The 19,332-nt window shown below is 48.5% G+C and overlaps 1 protein-coding gene across 2 annotated transcripts in view; it reads left to right on the top strand.

Moving 5' to 3' along the window:
* UXS1 (UDP-glucuronate decarboxylase 1) overlaps window positions 1–19,332 on the top strand; it is a 95,439-nt gene extending 76,107 nt beyond the window's left edge. For both annotated transcript variants that reach the window (XM_019021353.4, XM_019021352.4), the window contains exons 11-15: window positions 7,815–7,858; window positions 11,551–11,611; window positions 13,892–13,949; window positions 15,844–15,947; window positions 18,481–19,332. In XM_019021353.4, the coding sequence (XP_018876898.1) occupies window positions 7,815–7,858; window positions 11,551–11,611; window positions 13,892–13,949; window positions 15,844–15,947; window positions 18,481–18,612 (399 nt within the window). In that variant the 3' untranslated portion in view covers window positions 18,613–19,332. The remainder of the gene's footprint in view (window positions 1–7,814; window positions 7,859–11,550; window positions 11,612–13,891; window positions 13,950–15,843; window positions 15,948–18,480) is intronic.

Below are 19,332 nucleotides of genomic sequence, written 5' to 3'. Positions count from 1 at the left end.
GGCTCAGGGAGCACCTTGCAACCCAAATCGAAGTCAGCTCACAAAGGATGAGGGATGAGTGCATCTTGGTTCAGGGAGTGACACTTCTGAAGCTTCCATGTGTACTCGCTACCCTCCACTAAGGGGAAGGCAGGCACAGGGACATAACCCAGATGCATGGCTGCTCCACGAAACTAGAGTCACCTTGCCCTCCATGGCCACTGGGGTCCCTGCCCATGCCTCCCGGTCTGCCTGCCTGTACCAGCCGGCCTGTGAAGACCTTCTCCAACATACTTTTGGCCTGCCGGCTGTAGCCAGGGGTGTGCCTGTACTGGGTGTCCTCAGATGGCTGAGAAGCCTGGACAGGTAGGGTGGGGAGGTGAGCCACATCTGGTCAGGCTGGGCCGTCACCTTGACAATGCCGGCAGGCCCTCAGTACCATCCTTCACTGGCCACCCTCAACCCAGGGAAACTTCTGGAGCCAGCAGAGGTCCCAGTGATCTGTGGTCGGTGGTCCGAGTGTGTGGCAAAGATGTCTGTGCCGACACTGACTGCTTGGTACCTTCAGATACCATCTGGGGTCAGGGTGGGTTTGCTGATTCCACACCTGTCCCCACAGCCCTCCGGCCTCCCTTGGGAGGAGCACCCCAGGCCTGCCTGGTGAGAGGCTCTGCCGGCGTCTTTGGTTTTGCTAATCCTCCCTCCCACCCCCAGCTCCCCAGTCACTCCTCTTCGTGGTTGTCTGCCCAGGCTGCTTTGCTCTTCTGATCTGTAGCCTCCTAGAGCACTTTCCAGCATGGCATTTTGTGGGACTCGAGTCGATTTGCATCCTGTTACTCTGAAAATCCTGTGGCATGGTTTGTTATCAATTGAGTGTATTCCAGGGGGAAGAATTATAGCTCTGTGTAGTACATATGCATCTACCCATTGATTGGTTGATCACGTTAGCTCACTCTTCTGTCCTATGATCTGCAGGTCACGTTATTCCCCTCCTTTTTCAGGCAAGGATGCTGGAGCGCAGAGGTTATATGAGTTGCCCAAGCTTAGGTGGCCACACAGTGGTAGCCTGGGTTTTGAAGCCAGAGCCCCCGCTCTTCATGAGCATTCTCCGTGGTGTGTATGTCCCTTGTCTGTGTTGGCTGCTCCGCTACCAACGTAGAACCAAAAGCCTAGCCTGTTACACAGTGGGATGACTCTCCGAGGGCAACTGCATTGTATAGCTGAGTTTCGCTGAATGCATTCCCGGGGAGAGGTGAGTCCAAACTCAGCTTTAGGCTCCCAACAGCCCATGCCAGCTCTCCCACCTCCCCCTGTCACTAAGTGGTATCTTGGTGCCCCTAAATGGAGGCTCTGTGACTACACATGGCTCTTCTCCTTCCTTCACTGCACAGATCCACCAGCACATCCTGATGGCCGTGCCCTCCCTAGGTAGATCCAGACTCCAGTCCCTGGTCTACACTGCTGCCGCCCCACCCCTATTTATTGCCGTAGCCTTGGAGCCACTCTCATTCTCCCTGTCCTATGTACTCTCAACCCGTCCTGTGTACTCTCAACCCTGCAGCTGGAGGGAGCCTTGTAAAGAGGGGTCGGAAGCTCAAGTGGCTCTGCAGCTCCAGCAGAGCACGGGACACAGCCTTGTTGCCTCCGCACCTTCCCTCAGGCCGGGCTTCCTTGCTCCCTTGCTCCTGCCTGTCCCAGCAGCGTCTTGCTTTTCTTCCAGGCATTCTTGTTCATTCATCCTCTCCTTAAGGGAACCTTCTTGATGCTTCTCTGCATTATGGCACGAGGCTAGTTACCATAACCATGTTAGTTGTCTTCAGTGCCCTTGTAACCAACTGAAATACGAATTTTTCAGCCCCAATCTCTGTTAGTACAGTGTATGCTCTTCAAAACCAGGGACTTTGTCTCATTCATGGTTGCATCCCCAGCTTCCAGAAGACCACCAGGTACGTGGGCGCAGGAGAGAAATGTTGGGTGGACTAATTATTGGGTTTGTAGTGGCCGCTTTCCTTTATGGTAAGTGAAAGTGGTGAAACTTACTATCATCTCATGTAACCCTCTTGCTGCTACTTGGGGTTCCTAGGAGCTCGTGCCGTGACCTGTGAACCCCTTAGTCCACCTGCTCAGTTGAGAATTCCACATCTCGAGGACAGCCTGGTGCCTTTTTAGCAACTGTGTTCAGAAACTCCCTCATGCTGTGAGATGAGAGCTGCTTTGTTTGCAGAGGAAACCGTGAAAGCCTCCAAGAAGCAGCTTGCTTTAGTGCCTCCTTGGCCACAGCCAGGGCTCCCAGTGTCCCCTAGCCTCCCTAAGAATGCATGCATTGTTGGCAGAGGCGATAACTCATGTGTTGTCTTCACACCGAGCAAGCTTTTGTGCCAGAGACAGAAGGGAGAAGATCTCTGGAGCCGTCCATGACTGCAGTGAATCCAGAACGTGGCGGGCTTCAGTCTCTGTAGGCAGCTTCTGGTGGCAGGAGGCAGAAGTCCCGAGGGAGGCCTTTCAGAATGTGTTTTGTTTCCTTTGTCACACAGAATTCTATTTCCCAGCAAGAATTTGATGAAGTCACTGACTTCATTCTTTTCTGTCCAATTGAGATATCATGCCTTGCTCTTGTCAGATGGCTCTGTGGAGCAGTCTTGGGAGAGACTCGCAGGCCTGCCTGAGCCAGCCTGTCTTTAGAAACACTCAGCTTACTGAGGAAGGGAAATAAGGAGGCATGTCCACCTATTTCCTTTTCTGCTACATTTCCGACAAGTCACTTCTGAGGTGAAGACCTCTTTGAGGGTGGCCAGAAACAGCTCAGCGTCTCGTTCTCCCTTTCCAAGTTGGTTGGGTGTGATTGCTTACCTTGAAGCTGTGTTTTTGAGCAGATTCCTCATGCTTGTCTTAGCATCTCACTCGTTGCTGTACCAGATGCCTGTGATGAGGACTCAGGGAGTATGTCACTGGGTTAAGTGCATCATACATCAAAGCTATATTTTAAGTGGAATCATGTTCAGCAAATTTTGCATCTCAGATTAGAAAATAGTTGAGTATGGTTCAGGTAGAGCTATTGTCTTAAGTTTATTTTCGAAGAGACTTTGGCCCACAGTTCAGTTATGGCACTCACATTCACAGGAGGGGTCATTCTGCTTTCCACCTTACATGATTTATCCCAGGTTTGGATTTGCCCAGGACAGGTCAGATGTGGTAGAATTGGGGTTTGAATCCAGTTCTATATCATTTTAAAAGCCTTGCTATTCTTCCAAGGGGAAATTTTGGAAAAATCATACTTCTAAGACCAATTCAAAGCTGGTATGATGTTTAGCCTTTTTATTGATACTGTGGTATGTTAAGTGATTCTTACATTGGGCCTTCGTTTGTGGCGGAAAGCCATAGGATTTGTTAAACAGTTATTCAATGGTACTAAAGTATGGTGAGGAAGACTTTATTCAGGACCATCATGACAGGAATACGGATCACTGCAGTGGGATTTTTCGGGGGAGAAAGACTGGGATCAACTCCAAATACAGCACAGGCAAGCAGAATTTATAGCCAAGGAGCAGGGAGGAGGTGAGTGGATGGAAAATTATTAAGAGGAAGCATCAGAGGTAAGGAGGATTCTAGCTAAACCAACCTAACAGGATTCTTGCTGACGACAGGCCAGGGTGGTTGGACACACTCTAGGGGATATGGGGGGTGAGGAATGTCAGATGTCGAGGGTGATCAGATATCGAGGGTAAGGGTTTCTTGCTAAACTGACTTAGCAGGGTTCTTGTCAAAACTAGATTTTACAAGGAAGTGCACAAATGGGCCTAGGAGAAGGTACTCGAGGCTGAATGAAGTTTGGCCAAGCAAAGAATCTTTGTTACATCTTAAACACATAAAGCACAGCGGCTGGGGACATTGCTAAGTGATCATGAGAGCTCGTTGCTGCCCCTCACCCCTGGCCGGTCCTCTCCCCTGTTATTTACTCCTTGATCATCATGCTGCTTTGACCTGCACACAACCCTTCGTTCCCTGGCCCCCAGTAGCAGCCTTGACTCTTGCACGAATCTCCTTGCATCTCTCCTGTTCTGTGAAATGAAGCCAGAGGGACCGAATCTCACACTGTCTTCTGTTAGAAGAACAATGAGGAGGCTGAGGGAGCTCTGCTGACGTCAACTGTCCACACCAGATCCCTGTGATACTCATGCCCTGGATTTTGCTGCACACCCAATTTGTGCCAAGTCCCTGCGGGCCTTATCTTGAAGTGGGGGAGATGGAAGGCCTCAGACCATGCTGGGAGGGCTGTACACAGGGTCTGCAGTTGCATTCTAGAGCCCAGGGAAGACAGATATTTTGGATGGGGCATAATTGCATAGCATCTTCTCTCTTGCACATACACCCCTTTCTTTTACTTTACATTTTCACATTAGCGCACACAGTGAATATTTCACACATGAATTACAAATCCTCATGTTGCAAAGTACTGTGTTAGTGAAATAGGTAGGCTAATTTAAACCAAAGTACAGATGATGGATGTGATATGCTATAGAAACTGAAATCCAGCAGGACTCTTAAGGACACGAGGAAGGAAGTGTTCCAGGCTGCCACTGACATTGCATCTTAGCCTAATGCACACACTGGAGCATACAAACCTTCAGGACTGTGTCAGCAAGGTCTGTGGGGGTATGCAGTGGGTGTCCCACGGGATCCATGCCTTTCCACTGCAGCCCAGGCAGAACAGCCTCCTCTTGTACTAGGGACTATTTCCTTGAGGCCCAGTTGGGCCTCAGGTGGGACTTCAGAGGGAGTGCTGCTGAGCACCTTGTGTCACCGTACCTGAAGGGAGCATAGCTTACCCGGTGACCGTGGTGCCTACAGATGAACCTTGTGTCGGTGCTGGCTGGGTGGGGAGCTGCCCCTGGCGAGTCACGCAGGGAAATGCACCCACAGTCGTAACTCTCCTTCCAGTGCACTTTGAATGAGTCAACAGTGGGAAATACCCAGCAGACTGCAGGTTATTTTGGGAGCCTTTTGGACTTCCCAGGCTGCAGCCCTTTGGGATTAAGTGATATTCAAGCTGCTGAATGTCTCCACCACAAGTCACTTGTTGTTTGGTTGAGCAGGTACCTGGCGTGGTTCTTCACATCCTGACCCTGGCAGCCTGGTTAACCCATCCTGGTCGGGGGGCTTACCCAGCATGTATTGCCCTGGATTGTGTTCCTCCGGGGCTTGGGGTCAGCATGTTTGGGTGGAATGGAAAGCTGCCATTGTGCTCTTCCATGGCTCCTCTCTGAGAGACGGTGTGTGAGTGGACACCGCTGCTCTGATGAGTGAGCCTGGGCTTTAGATCAGACTGAAGACTGGCCTCGGCTGGCTTGTTGAAGGCCACTGCCACTCTGGACAAAGGTGGGCTTTCTGTGAATGTGGCTGGAATGCACTAGCAGACTGGTGAGCCCACCGTCACAGTGGCCCTTACTGAGTGTGGTGGGAGGGTGCAAAACAAGCAGCAGAGGTGCATCTGTGCGCTCAGCTTTGAGAGCAGAGCACCGGATGCAGGCAGAGGCAATGGGCAGGACAGCAGCACAGCCCCAAACCCACCTGTGGAGGAGCCTGTGACGCGGGAGTTGCCTAAATCCGATACTCACTACAGTGAGGTTGGAGAATGGCCTGGTGCCAGCCTGAGAGCCACAGTTTGAAAAAAGAAAAAAAATCTACAGGTAGTTCTGAAATTATGAACACAATAGGGCAGGAAAAAGAATTCTGAACTTGGAGTCAAGATAAATTTCACTCTGCTGAATGCAGGTCACTCCAGCGCTTTGACCTTCCATTACCTCATCTGCAAAATAAGGTTGTAAAAAACAAAAAGAGTTACACCTACGGCACTGGTGTAGAGGGGAGTTTCCAGGCTGAGGGAGCTGGCAGTGGGTGGACCTCCTGTCCTGCCAACTCAGGCCCACTGCTTCCTACCTTCCTCACATGTATCAGAAGTATCAGCCAGGCCAGAGAATCAGGTTCAGGCAGAACTGTCAAGGAATTCCCCTCTGCTTCCAAGAGGCCCATGCCCATCCTTCCCTCAGTGTTCCTTTACTGAGATTTGTTGCAGCTGTAGTTTCTGTGTTGACAGGAATCCCCATTCCTCAGTATCCCCAGCCTTTTCTCAGTGTAAGGCCTTCCCCCTAAGAACAGAACCTACATAGATAGAACTGATACACCTGTGGAATTGGCATATAAATGTTTATTAAGAAAACAGAGATAGCCTTTGAACCTGCTTTTTAAATAAATAAATAAGGCTTTCAGGGGGTTTGATGCATGTGCTTTTTTTTTTTTTTTTTTTTTTGAGACGGAGTTTCACTCTTGTTGCCCAGGCTGGAGTGCAGTGGCACGATCTTGGCTCACTGCAACCTCCGCCTCCCAGGTTCAAGCAATTCTCCTGCCTCAGCCTCCCTAGTAGCTGGGATTACAGGCGCCCACCACCACACCCAGCTAATTTTGTAATTTTAGTAGAGACAGGGTTTCTCCATGTTGGTCAGGCTGGTGTCGAACTCCCGACCTCAGGTGATCCACTCGCCTCGGCCTCCCAAGGTGCTGGGATTACAGGCATGAGCCACCGCGCCCGGCCATGCGTGTGCTTTTCTTCTCCACCTCCTCCTTCCCCTTTTACTTCTCAGAGCTGGAGCGGGGAGCTCCGGGAAAGCCAGGCTGAGTGTCTGGGGCCGAGGGGGCTGGTGCTGTTCACAGAGCTGCTGGCAGGGCCTCTTTTTTGCTGTCAGGCGGGAGGAGGCCCCAGGGTTGTTATAATCAAGCTTGTTCCCAAAGGCAGTCCCTTCTTCCCAGCTGCCTGCTTTCCACCACAGGGAGGTACACAAGCAAACAAAACCCCCGAGGGCACTCTTGTTCCTGTGATGCTGCGCTTAGGAGATCTCCCCAAGCACCTCTGTTGCCGTCTCCGCCTCAGTGAGTGGCGTGATCCATGGCACTCCGCAGGTCATTCAGCAGATGCTCATCCCATGCTGGTATCGCACCTCACATCGTGCTGGGCTCCAGCAGGGCAAAGGGGGTTCGGACACCAGTCCTTCTGGGGAGTTCACAGTTGGGGGCAGTTGGCAAAGGGCTTTCCCTGGGCAATGAGCCAGAGAAGCTTCTCCAGGAGATGGCATCAGAGCTTGTCCCTAAAGGATGAGTAGCACTCTGCCAGGTGGAAAGTAGACAAGAGGGTCTTAGCCGGCAGAGCAAAGAACACAAGCCAAGCTATGGAAGTGTGGAGCAAATGTGCAGTGGAAACAAAGGGGAATGTGACCCTCCCTCCTGCCACCTCCGCATCACTTTCAGAGTCTCCTGCATGCCTCTCCACCTTGGCCTTATATTAGAATCTCCTGGGGAGCTAGCTGTAACAATACCAGGAGATGCCGGCCTCATCCCAAACAGTCTGTGAACCAGCCTGGGCGGCATCCCCAGCTCTGCTGTTGGGCAGTCAGTGTGAGGAACCCCAGTTAAATGCATGTATTAATGTTTGTGTGTAGATCTGTCACCTAGCTGGACTCTGAGGTCACAGCCCCCCAGAGCCTCACATGATGCCTGACACATCGTAAGACTCCAGCAGAAGCGAATTCCTTCAGGCACTGTCTTTTGAGGGAAAACTTTACACAGCTATACCAGGTGCACACTTTAGGTATTGCTGCCACCATCTCACTGTCAAGGCATGGTCTCGAAGTAGAGTGCGGGATGTGATGCTAGATGCTTTGAGTCAGCATCACTGCCCCCTGGGATCAGTTTCGAGGTCGGACTGTGTCCCCTGGAGTTTCAGGGACACCTACGCAGGACTGATGTGGTTTTATCAGGAGGCCTAACTGTTGGTTTCCTTCCAGGTATACGGATCCGGGTCTCAGACAAGGGCGTTCCAGTACGTCAGGTAAGACTGTCGTGCCCTGCCCCAGCCTTAGCAGTGCTTTGGAGCAGGGGTCATGCCAACTTGACAAGACAGTTCAGTGTCTTGTATATGTTAACCATTTCCACAATGCTAACACTATATAGTAATTAAAAATTTTTAATTTTATGATGGGAAAACTTGCTGTTCTCTGTTTAAAAGTTAAAATTTGCATTCATCTCCATGACTATCGTGACTCATGTGCTAATCTTTTACTGCCACCTAGCGGTGTGTGGGTGAAGTTGCCCAGCTCTGAGGGTGACTTGGGTGATTTCAGCGCAGGTGGAGTTAAGAGATGGCCTTATGCATCCAGCAGACCTGTGAATGCCAGAATCTGACCCATTGCAAACATGGCTCGCGGGGTGGAGGAGATAGTCCTTGTGGAGGGCACAAGGTAGATAGTGTTCTTATGTTGAATTTCATGCTGAAACTAAATGCAGATAAAAATATATTTTTTGAATAGATTCACGTGGTGATTTTTATTGCTTTCTTGGCAACCCTTATAAATCCACTGTTCTGTTGTTCCATTCCGTTGATGATTAATTTTAGAAGGCAGTGTGGATTCTCAGAGTAGTTAGGATAGAAACAGTTGTGTATGCCAAAGTGCATCCACCAGTATGTGGCTGTTGTAAATTCTGTGAAAGTTTCTGGTATCCTGAATTGTTGTAAAACCCAGTTCTATATTTTGAACCCACATATTTTCACTCTTCATTGCAAATACCCCAGTATGCCTGTCAATCAGGAAGTGTTATTCCTGCTGTCTTGGGGCCATCCCAGGGGCACTAGGGTGAGATGGTGGCTGTTGTGCAGGTCGGGGCAGCCCCCAAGTCCCACCTTAGCCAAAGCAACCACATAAAATTCTACCTACCCAGGACCCTTAGGTAGGGGTCCTGGGTAGGAGTCCCTTGGAGAAATGGAACTGGTAATAAAATAAAATTTTAAAAAGAAATCAAAATAACCACTGTAGATTTTTGCTGAAAGTATTTGTGAATTTCCATTTACTCCAAAAGAAAGCTGTGAGTAAACATTTACACAGTCAGTAGTTTTTTCCTCCCCACCCATTAGTATCTTGCCTCAAGGGGCAAAAGCCCAGAAGTGTACTATAACCAACTTTGTTGCCCAAATAGGCATGCATATTCTAAAAAGCGATTTAACAGGGAAATGGCAGCTGCCCCCGCTTTGGGACTGTGTTCATTTCAAAGCACTTAACGTAGGCACTATGTCCCTGGAGGAAACTATCATGGCACACTTCTGTATGGGGACCAAATTGTGGGCCTCCCTTGGATTGAGTACCTTCTTTCCGTAGTGACGCGTTCTTATCCCATCCTCCTCCACTCACCCAGCTGTGCCCTTTTCTGAGGGAGTCTTGCTGTCCTCGGTTATGTGTGCCTGCCTCGGGCTGCCTCACCAGTGGCCCCCAGGCTTCTCCAGCCCCCACACCACATGGAATATCAATGAGATGTTGTGCGGTAAAAGGAAACCAGTCAGAACCCATTCTTCTTTCTGCTCTCATTATCTCAAGGGCATTGTGTGCAAAATTCATTTAAAATAGCCTCAGAGACTTTTCTTTTTGCTAGGACTAAAATATTTTGAGCATTCAGTGATGCCTGTGCTATGTGCTGTCCCAGCTCAGGACAAAATGCACCCTGGCCCGCTCAGGGTGCCTGGCCCGCTCCGATGGCCTGGTCACTGTCCTGTGCCTGCTTTGATGGTCGTGGCTCATGCTCCTAGCTGCCATCACATGCATCGTCCTCTCCCACACCACTTGACTGCTTGAAAAGAGGGCATGAGCAGTTTCCCTAGACACATGGTTGTTAACCCTTTTAGAAAACTCATTTCATAACACTTCAGTAGTATTTATTTACTCCCCACACTGGTGATCCTGTCTGGTTTCACGTTAGCAGAGTCTGAGATGATGAGGCTTCAGGGACTTTGCCATACTTGGGCAAGGGTTTCCTGACTTAAACTTTTTAGTTATTGAGGACTCAGCTGAGTTCATTAACTGACCAAAGTTTTGATGTTTTTCACAAGCAGTGTTTTTAGGAACTGAGCGTCTTTTAGTAATGCACGATGTCTGGGTCCATATAGTTACTGTACTAAATTAACCATTCCCCAAACCCATGATTGCCTCGAAACAACAGTGCAGGGAGTCTGAGGTCTAGGTGGCCATCCGCATCGGCATTTTGGCATGACTCTGTTTAATATTCTCATGGCTGGTTTTGTCCTCATTTACATAACAAAGGCATGCTATATTTTTTAAAAGTCACTTTGTCAAAATGACACTTGTAAAGAGCTTCAGGTTAAAGAGTGTGATCTATGCAATTTTGACCTTAAAAGTTGCCAGTTTGTCATGTAAAAGGCCCATGGCTCTCCCGTCTGCCCCACTGAGGATGACTGCCTGAGAGTCACCCTTCTTCCAACTCAAATAAACCCCACCCCCCAGTTTCAATATTAAATCATATTGTGGATGCAATGGAATGGCAGCTTTTAATGTCTTTTTATAAACGTGCACAGATGTATGTCATGAGTGCACTATTGTAATGTAGCAATACTGCCATAGTGATGAAGTGACTTTTTGCTAGTTTCTATAAAGGAGAAATCATCCAAGGTTAGCAGGGATTTGCATTTGTGCTTGATCCTTGAGAATAGAACATTTTAAGCATGTTCATATGAAATGCGCATTTGTCGTAAAGGAAAACGCAGAAATATCTGATTTACTAAATACCCCAATAGTTTTTTTCAATTGAAAGCAAAACCTGTCTGCGGTTTTCTTTTAGAAGTTTATCCTGACCCAGAGTGACCTGCTCCTCACTGGTAACGATGGAGGAGGAGGAGAAGGGTCAGAGCTTTAAAAGTCTTCTAAGAATTGTAGCTCATGGAAAATTGGCGTAGAAAAAGTGCTTGTGCTTAGCAGTGAGGTGTCATTTTTACGAAGTAACTTTTTTTTAACAGAGCCACACTTTAAAGCTTCTGAAAATAAGAACCAAACCTTGGTAAGCGAAAGTTTGCTTACTTATCTTCACCTTCATGGCCCAGTTGATCACAATCCATTTGAAACATCCAAATATCCCTGACCGTTTCATACGAGGTGTTTTGGGGGGTGGCGACTTTAAGGCTGGGGGAGTAGGGAGTGACGTTTCTGTTTATTTCAACCCTCAGTATTGTTTGCCTTTATCTGTGATTTGCCAGTATGGGGATCACATACTGGAGTTCGTTCATTTCCGTGGATCTTGTTTTTAAAAGTAATCATGTGCTTTCGTACAGGTCAACTACTGGGTTCACATTAAACATGAATTTTCTTTGGAAACTTACGTAAACTCCATCTTTTTTGAGTGTATGCCTGTTTTAACTTATGCTTAGTTTTTAATTGTTAAAGGACTTCAGAAATGCAGTGGCGAACTCAGCCCCATCACTCAGCTTCCATCCTATTTAACTATCTCCACCACACCCAAAAAAAGCAAATCCCAGACATCAAATATATCATTTCATCCATAAATACTTTCGCATTATAAACACCATCCTAGTTTGTAGGATTTTATTTTGATATTCAATTTTCCATTTGGGTTTTTGTTTTCTCCTGGGGGTGGTAATTTTTCTTCTGGGAGGGCTTCTATGTGGTGCGTGGCACTAGCATATTCCAGCAGGCAGAGCCTCACCTGCCTCCTCTTTTTTTCCAGTGATCTAGTGAATGGCCTCGTGGCTCTCATGAACAGCAACGTCAGCAGCCCGGTCAACCTGGTGAGTGCTCCTCTCCCTCCACTCTGCAGGACAGCTCAGACTTTCGTTCATCTGTGAAACCATGAGCAGCACCAGGCTTTGCTTCATTTGCCATCGGCACACTTAGGACATTTGTATTTGTTGCTTGCTAAATACTAGAGGAAAAACAAACAAACACAAAGTAAGAGTATACAAAGAAGTAAAATATCTGCAAGGCATGGGTGAGTGATGTAATCAGTCCCTCCACCTTCCGAAGGGCCCGGGTCTAAAATTGTGTGAAGCCTTTTGGTGGTAGTAGGTGGACATGTGTATGCATCTCATTCTCTATTTAACAGGCGGGTCATCATTATAAGACCTGATTGCATTTTTAGATGGAGGTTGTTCAGAGGGAAAGTTTTCCGGTTGTTGATGATGTCTGTCATTTAGCCGGACAGACCACCTTCGTGGCTTCTTCCCTTCCCTGCATGCCTGCCCACAGCCCCAGAACCTCCCTGTTGGAGGGATCATCCAGCCTTGAGCAGTTTCAGTGCTGGTGAACTTGCTTCTGCTCAGAGAAACTCACCCTGCCTTTGGACAGTTCTGGCCGGCAGAAAGCTCTTCCTTATATTGGACCAGAAATCTCACTTTCTGCACACCTGTCCACTGACCTCACTTCTCCACCTGGGGGCCATTCATGGCTAGTGTGATGCTCTACAGTGTGGTAACTCTCCAAGGATTTGAAGGACATGGTCCTACCCCCCAAGCCTCCTCCTCCTTGGTGCATCAGCCAAGGTCATGGTAGGACCTCTTACCCTTTCTATCACTGAGTGATTTTCTGAGCAGTTTTGTTCCATCTCATTTAAAATGCAAGGTTTCCAATGTGGACTGTCCAGCATTCAAGATGTTCTGCTTCTGTTGATGGCAGTGGACACAAGAACCTCTTAGCTCACAGAGACCTCCCCCTTAACCCTACCTTGGGGTCATTTCAGGTGCTTCTCCCAAATTACCTCTCCTGGTTCCTACACAACACTCTAAAGTTCAGGGAACTCTAAAATGTTGGCCATGTGACCTATTTCTTGCAAACCATGTCACCTTTGCTTATGCATGTCTTTGTAACCAGCCATCTCAAATACATTGCAGACCATGCATTTTTCCCTGAGGTGAAAGGGAATTCTCATTACGTAGGAAAGAATGTGCCCTGGGTGCTGACTCCATTCTGGGACTGTTGCTGATTCATGGGTACAGTGTGCCACTTTTGAAAAAACATTCACTTAAAACAGACCAGAACGTGCCTCACACTGTAAGCCTCATTTTGCTTGCAGCGTTTGCCTGTGTACACTGGAGAGGCCCGAGCCGCCCCTGCTCTGCGTTTTTGTTGCAGGTTCTTTAGCAAGGGTGTTGTCAGTGACTTCCCTGGGCAGCCAGGCTCTTCTCTGTAGATACCATGTTCCTCCTTCCCTCTTTGTGGAGGGCCTTTGCACAGGGACAATTCCTAAAATTGGAATCGTGTGTCTGCCAGGAGAAAGGCAGAATCACTTTCTTGCAAATTTCCGTCGCTCCACTTCACTAGTCATCCCCTCTGTGCTCCATTGAGGCCCAGGGTCTCTCCCTCCACATTTACCGTCTAGCTTCAGGCTAACCGAGGACCTGGGCATGAAGAGGCTTTAGGATATAGAATTATCAGACTTTATGGTGGTCTCTTATGATGAGGGCAGTGGTGGCAGAGTAAGAGTAACAGGTGCTCTGATGTGTGATGGGAGGGAGAAAAAGAGCAAGTGGTTTTCCTTAAAGCCCCCACAAGTATTCTCTCTTCATGAAATGCATGGAGTTTGTCCTCTGGCTTGCCGGGGACACTCGCCTGTGAGCGTACTCATTTCTGCCTTAGCTTTTGGGTGTGAGATTACAAGTCCTTCATCACTGACATGGTTAACACAGCTCACCCAGAGGGGAATAGATAGTGTTAGGAGAGCTAGTTTTGTAAACCCAAGCTTGTATAAAAGTGACATTGAAGTTATGTTAGATATGGAAATTGTCTGATACTCAGTGAGTGTGTGCCTTCATCAGAAACTCTTGACCTATCCAAAGCCCAGCCTTGTACACAGCAGCCTAGAGGCTGAAGGTATAGATGGTGCAGTTTAGCACTGCCAGGTGAGTAACTGTCATCTTGGAAGCGGAGTACCCTCTGGCACACGGAGCTCTGCTGAAGCAGTGCAGGGAGGTCAGACTCGGCCAGTAGACGTCTCTGCAGACACGCCTGTGGTCTGGGTGGTGGATTGCTGCTGTTGTCATGACGCTTATAACTGGAAACCGTTTCTTTCTTAGGGGAACCCAGAAGAACACACAATCCTAGAATTTGCTCAGTTAATTAAAAACCTTGTTGGTAAGTAGGATAAGTCATTTCCTGAGTAAAATCGACTGTGCCTGCCCTATCTGTTAATAACACCTTGACTAGAAAGTGGGTAATTAATACAAGCTAATTGAATTGGATCAAAGCAGAACTTTTTATCAGGAATACTTAAGTGTTTTCTAATTTTTAAGGAATAGAAAGATAAAGGAGGGCAGGATTGGTTTCTCCTCAGTTTTCATTGCAGGTTTGCATGAAGTGGGAGGGAGGAGGAGATTTGCTCCCAGTGTTTGAGGCACGATTGTATTAGATCATCCTACATGGGTGACAACTATTGCATTTCCGAACTGGTCATGTCAAGCATAGAATTTCAGACAGCAAGAGACAGCAACCACCAGCTGCGTGCTTCAGGCAGGTTTGAAATTCTGTTTGCAATTCTGGTCATCCTGGCCACCACCCACTGGGGGCAATGTAGCATTGGGAGCACCCCATCAAGGTGGACTCTTAGGCCATGAGAAGGTCAGGTCTTCCAGACCAGCCCTGGATTGCAGACATAGAGTGGATGAGCCCTTGGCCTCATCCTCAGACTTCCTGGAGCTCTGAGGAGTCAGACTCCTGGAGGGTGTCTGTTGTCTGGGGTTGATCCCGAAACTTGAGTGAAGTCACCACCAGACTAGACTGGCAGGTAGGCCAAGGAGGAGTATGCCACAGTGTGTCCTGAGGTGACCATTCAGACCCCGCTTGGCTGGGTTAATTCCTCCAGTGTGCCCTTCCTGGCATCAGGCTGCCATTCACCGGCATTGGTCTAATCGACCCGGATGGCTGGAATCCTCCCGTTGCTCGTGGCAGTAGAAGCAGCGGTCTTCCTCAGACATAGCCTGCATCATCTGTGGCTCCCACAGCTGCTCCAATGCACTTCCCAGCTTTTCCATCCTGAATCTGTGTGTTCCTCCTGCGTGAGGAAGGGGCAGGCTCAGATCACAGCTCTGTGCCATCCACTCCTTCACACCCTCACTGCACAGAGTGAGGCCCGTGGGCCAACGCAGCAGCAGCAGCATCAGATGCATGTCAGAAATTCAGACTCTCATGCCCTAGCCCAGGCCCCCAGATCAGGATCTGCCTGTTGACAGGCTCTTCAGGTGACCCGTGCGTGCTGACGCTTGAGAAACGCTATTTGAAACCTAAGGCTGGGGGGAGGGGCGCGCAGCTTCCCTGCTGCGCTTCTGTATATAGCTTTGTGACGGACCATCCTGAACCACCTGTGGTGGTGATTCGCTGCAGAGTCTGCAATGTGGCCTCCATGACACGGAGGCAGGGAAAGCCTCCACAGGCTTTCTTCTGCAGGTCTGGCTCACAGTCACTGGTGGGGCTGTATACTGCTGGCCAGTGGGTCCTGGGCCCAGCAAGAATGTGGAACAGGCCAGCCTTTGCCGTCCTCCGAGAGGTCCCTCCAGCTGGGTGGCTGCACATCTTGGGTCTCAGGGCTGTCTAGGCTCCGAGCACCCAGGTGTGGCCCACTTGGGGCATCCACCTCAGGGATGGCCCCACACCACGTTTGTGGTCTCACACCGGGGTCATGCTCGGTGGGCACGTCTGCACTTGTTACCTGGTGTGGGTGGTCTGCCTTGGAGCAACCCTCTTGTACTGGGCGGTAACTCAGGCCTGTTGAGACAGAATAACCTGCCCCCCACCGAGCTCTTGCTGGGCGCCTGCACACAGTCAGCTTGGCCACAGCAGTTGCAGAAGCACTCCCTGGACTTCCATGCAGAACAGTCCCTCGGGAGCTCTGGGGCTTCTCAGAGAACTGCATTTCCACCGCCTGCACCCTGTTCACACCGCATGTGGGGTTTGACTTTGATGTGGATGGTAAGGCTGTGCTTACCCATGCTTTGTGATTCTCTCCTACCTTTTTTTTCTTTAAACATCTCAGGTAGTGGAAGTGAAATTCAGTTTCTCTCCGAAGCCCAGGATGACCCACAGAAAAGAAAACCAGACATCAAAAAAGCGAAGCTGATGCTGGGGTGGGAGCCCGTGGTAAGTGCAGGGAGTTAATGCTGCCTTGTGGGGAGGGGCCTCCCGTGTCCTGTGTCTGCTGTCCTGTAGGCACTGACCCTTGTCAGACAGCCCCCGGAGGAGCAAGGTGGGCTCAGCATCCAGGCAGATAGAGGGTTTTCTCCAAGTGGTAAACAGCCTCTCCTGTATCAGGAGTCTCAGAGAATGTTACCTGGGAAGCGGCTGGAAGCCCCTGCTCTGGGCTCTGTTTTTGTAAAATCTCTCATGCACACACACATTCTTACATTCTCTCATACACATACACTGCCATACAAACACTTGTACACACATATACTCACACTGTCTCCCACACACTCACACTGTCATATATACACTGTCATACGAACACACTTAATACAAGTATACTCACACACACTCATTTTCACACATACATATACATTCACACTATCATACACATTCTCACATTCATACACTTACATGCGCACACTCACTGATCCACACTCACATTCACACATACACTCCTGCTCCCACATACATACACACACACACACACACACCCCTGACTGTGAACGCTGTGCCAAGGGCGCTGGCAGCACACGCTCAGAGCCCTGCGTAGCCCCAGTTGCCTGCCTATCGCGTGTGTGGGGCCAGGTCAGGGGCAAGTGGTCCCCATCAGCCCCGCAGTGGAGCCCCTGGTTGGAAGCGTGCGAGACTGAAGGGTGTGGAGGAAGGGGAACTGCATGCCTTCCTGTTGTCTTCAGTGTGTCTACTGAAGGGGGCAGGGTGGGGCGGCTGCCGCCTCCCTGGGGCTGAGCCTGAACCCCACCTGCTTCTGCTCTGCCGCCTGCTGTGCCCTTCCTGCCTTGGGTGACTGCAGGCTCCTCCCAGCCAGAGAACGCTCGCCCTCAGGGCTGCCTGTGTCCTTCAGAGACCACCTGTGTAGGGAGGTTGGTTGGGTTGGCCACATCTATAGAAGCAAGCCCACCTCATTTACTGTCACCTGTGCCTGGCCGTTCCCTCTTTGCCCACCCTCATGTGCCCCACTGAAATTTGGGCTCCCCTCGGGCAGAGGCGTGTAGCCTTGTGTCCAGCAGGAGCCCGGCACCTGTCAGACCTGACACACACTGGGTGCTCAACAAATGTAGGAGCATCTTGGCATGGCCCTTGGGTTGTGGCGCAGTCAGAGAGTCAGGGACGCAGTTGAGAGCTCAGTTTACCTTTTTAAAATGTTCATAGAGCTGAGTGAGTAGAATCCTAGAATATTGAACTTCAAAGTGACATGAGAGTTCCAGCCTGATCCTTATTTCATTCTGTGATGTACAAGTCTACGTAATCTGCTAAAAACTGCAGAAATTTGTTGGGTGAAATAAAAATACAATTACACCCAGACTTCACAAAATCGAATAATCCCAAGCTGTGCAAAACAGGTTATAGCAGCCTAGGTTTCTTGTTTTTTTGAAGCTTTTGTAAGGGGCCATTGGCCCCTTTGTAAGGAGAGCTTATATTTTTAAACAAAATATGTTTTGAAGATTTAAATATACACTCACTATGTATTAACTGTTGCTTTTTATGTGAGGTGTGTGTGTGCTCAGTATCTTTATCTTTCTGGAATTTAGACGTATAATATTCTAACATTCTTGGAATGTGAGCCATCTACCACTGGTTTCTCTTCTAGTAGTAGTTTTAATTTATAATAAATTTTTGAGGGATATGATCCAAAGAAACTTATAGGCATTATCCATCTTAATTGTCCCAAGTGTGTGTGTTTAACAGCTTGTTGAGATATAATTGGCAAACTGCACACTGCCCATATTTAGAAGATACAATTTGATAAGTTTTCATCTATTTTGACACCTGTGAAACCATCGCTACAGTCAAGCTGACAGACCTTCGCCCCCAGTGGTGCCCCAGCACCCCTTGGCAGTGCCTCCCTTCACCTTTTCTCTTTCTGCTGTTAATCAGCAGTTGATCTGGCTGGTTTCCTGTTGGCTGCAAAGCAGCTTCAGATGAAGGTTGCTTTCTGTGGTGTGGGCTGCCGTGGGTTCCCTCTCAAACTCAGCCTCTTAGTATGGTGGGGGTGCAAGTGGGCCATGATCCGCTAGGCAGTGCAAAGGGTTGATGTCACGTGGGAGAATCAGGCGTGTTGATCAGATGCAGATCACCTTCCCAAAGCATCTTCCCGCCACTCCAAGGTGGATTTCTTCTGAAAGAATGGGGCACATGGGCATTATCTGAAAAACAATCTTGCCAGCCGATTCAAACTGGAGTAGACATTATACCAGCAAGAGGTAGTTGGGGTCTTTTGTGAGGTGGAGCTCACTTTACGTCAGTAAGAGTGACATTTGTCAGCTCCACAGTACATTCTGAAAGCGGCCCTGAAGGACTTCTGGCTTCTCTCGGTGGGCTGTGATGCTGGATGCTGTCACAACCAAAGCATGGTTCTGTGAGTGTTCCTCTGAAGGAGGTCTGACTGGCTGTAAGGTGGCACTTCCTTCCTGCAATGCCCTTCTGTCAATGTGACCTTGTCTCCCTTTCTTGCTTTCCCTTTAAACAGGTCCCACTGGAGGAAGGTTTAAACAAAGCAATTCACTACTTCCGTAAAGAACTCGAGTACCAGGCAAATAATCAGTACATCCCCAAACCAAAGCCTGCCAGAATAAAGAAAGGACGGACTCGCCACAACTGAACTCCTCACTTTTAGGACACAAGACTACCATTGTACACTTGATGGGATGTATTTTTGGCTTTTTTTGTTGTTGTTTAAAGAAAGACTTTAACAGGTGTCATGAAGAACAAACTGGAATTTCATTCTGAAGCTTGCTTTAATGAAATGGATGTGCCTAAAAGCTCCCCTCAAAAAACTGCAGATTTTGCCTTGCACTTTTTGAATCTCTCTTTTTATGTAAAATAGCGTAGATGCATCTCTGCGTATTTTCAAGTTTTTTTATCTTGCTGTGAGAGCATATGTTGTGACTGTCGTTGACAGTTTTATTTACTGGTTTCTTTGTGAAGCTGAAAAGGAACATTAAGCGGGACAGAAAATGCCGATTTTATTTATAAAAGTGGGTACTTAATAAATGAGTCGTTATACTATGCATAAAGAAAAATCCTAGCAGTATTGTCAGGTGGTGGTGCACCAGCATTGATTTTAGGGCAGATAAAAGAATTCTGTGTGAGAGCTTTATGTTTCTCTTTTAATTCAGAGTTTTTCCAAGGTCTACTTTTGAGTTGCAAACTTGACTGAAATATTCCTGTTGGTCATGATCAAGGATATTTGAAATCACTACTGTGTTTTGCTGCGTATCTCGGGTGGGGGCAGTATGGGGGGGACAAAGTTAACATATTCTTGGTTAACCATGGTTAAATATGCTATTTTAATAAAATATCGGAACTCACCAGTCATGGA

This window comes from Gorilla gorilla, chromosome 12 (genome assembly GCF_029281585.2).
Source record: "Gorilla gorilla gorilla isolate KB3781 chromosome 12, NHGRI_mGorGor1-v2.1_pri, whole genome shotgun sequence".
Lineage (NCBI taxonomy): Eukaryota > Metazoa > Chordata > Mammalia > Primates > Hominidae > Gorilla > Gorilla gorilla.
This window is presented reverse-complemented; position numbering and strand designations above follow the sequence as displayed.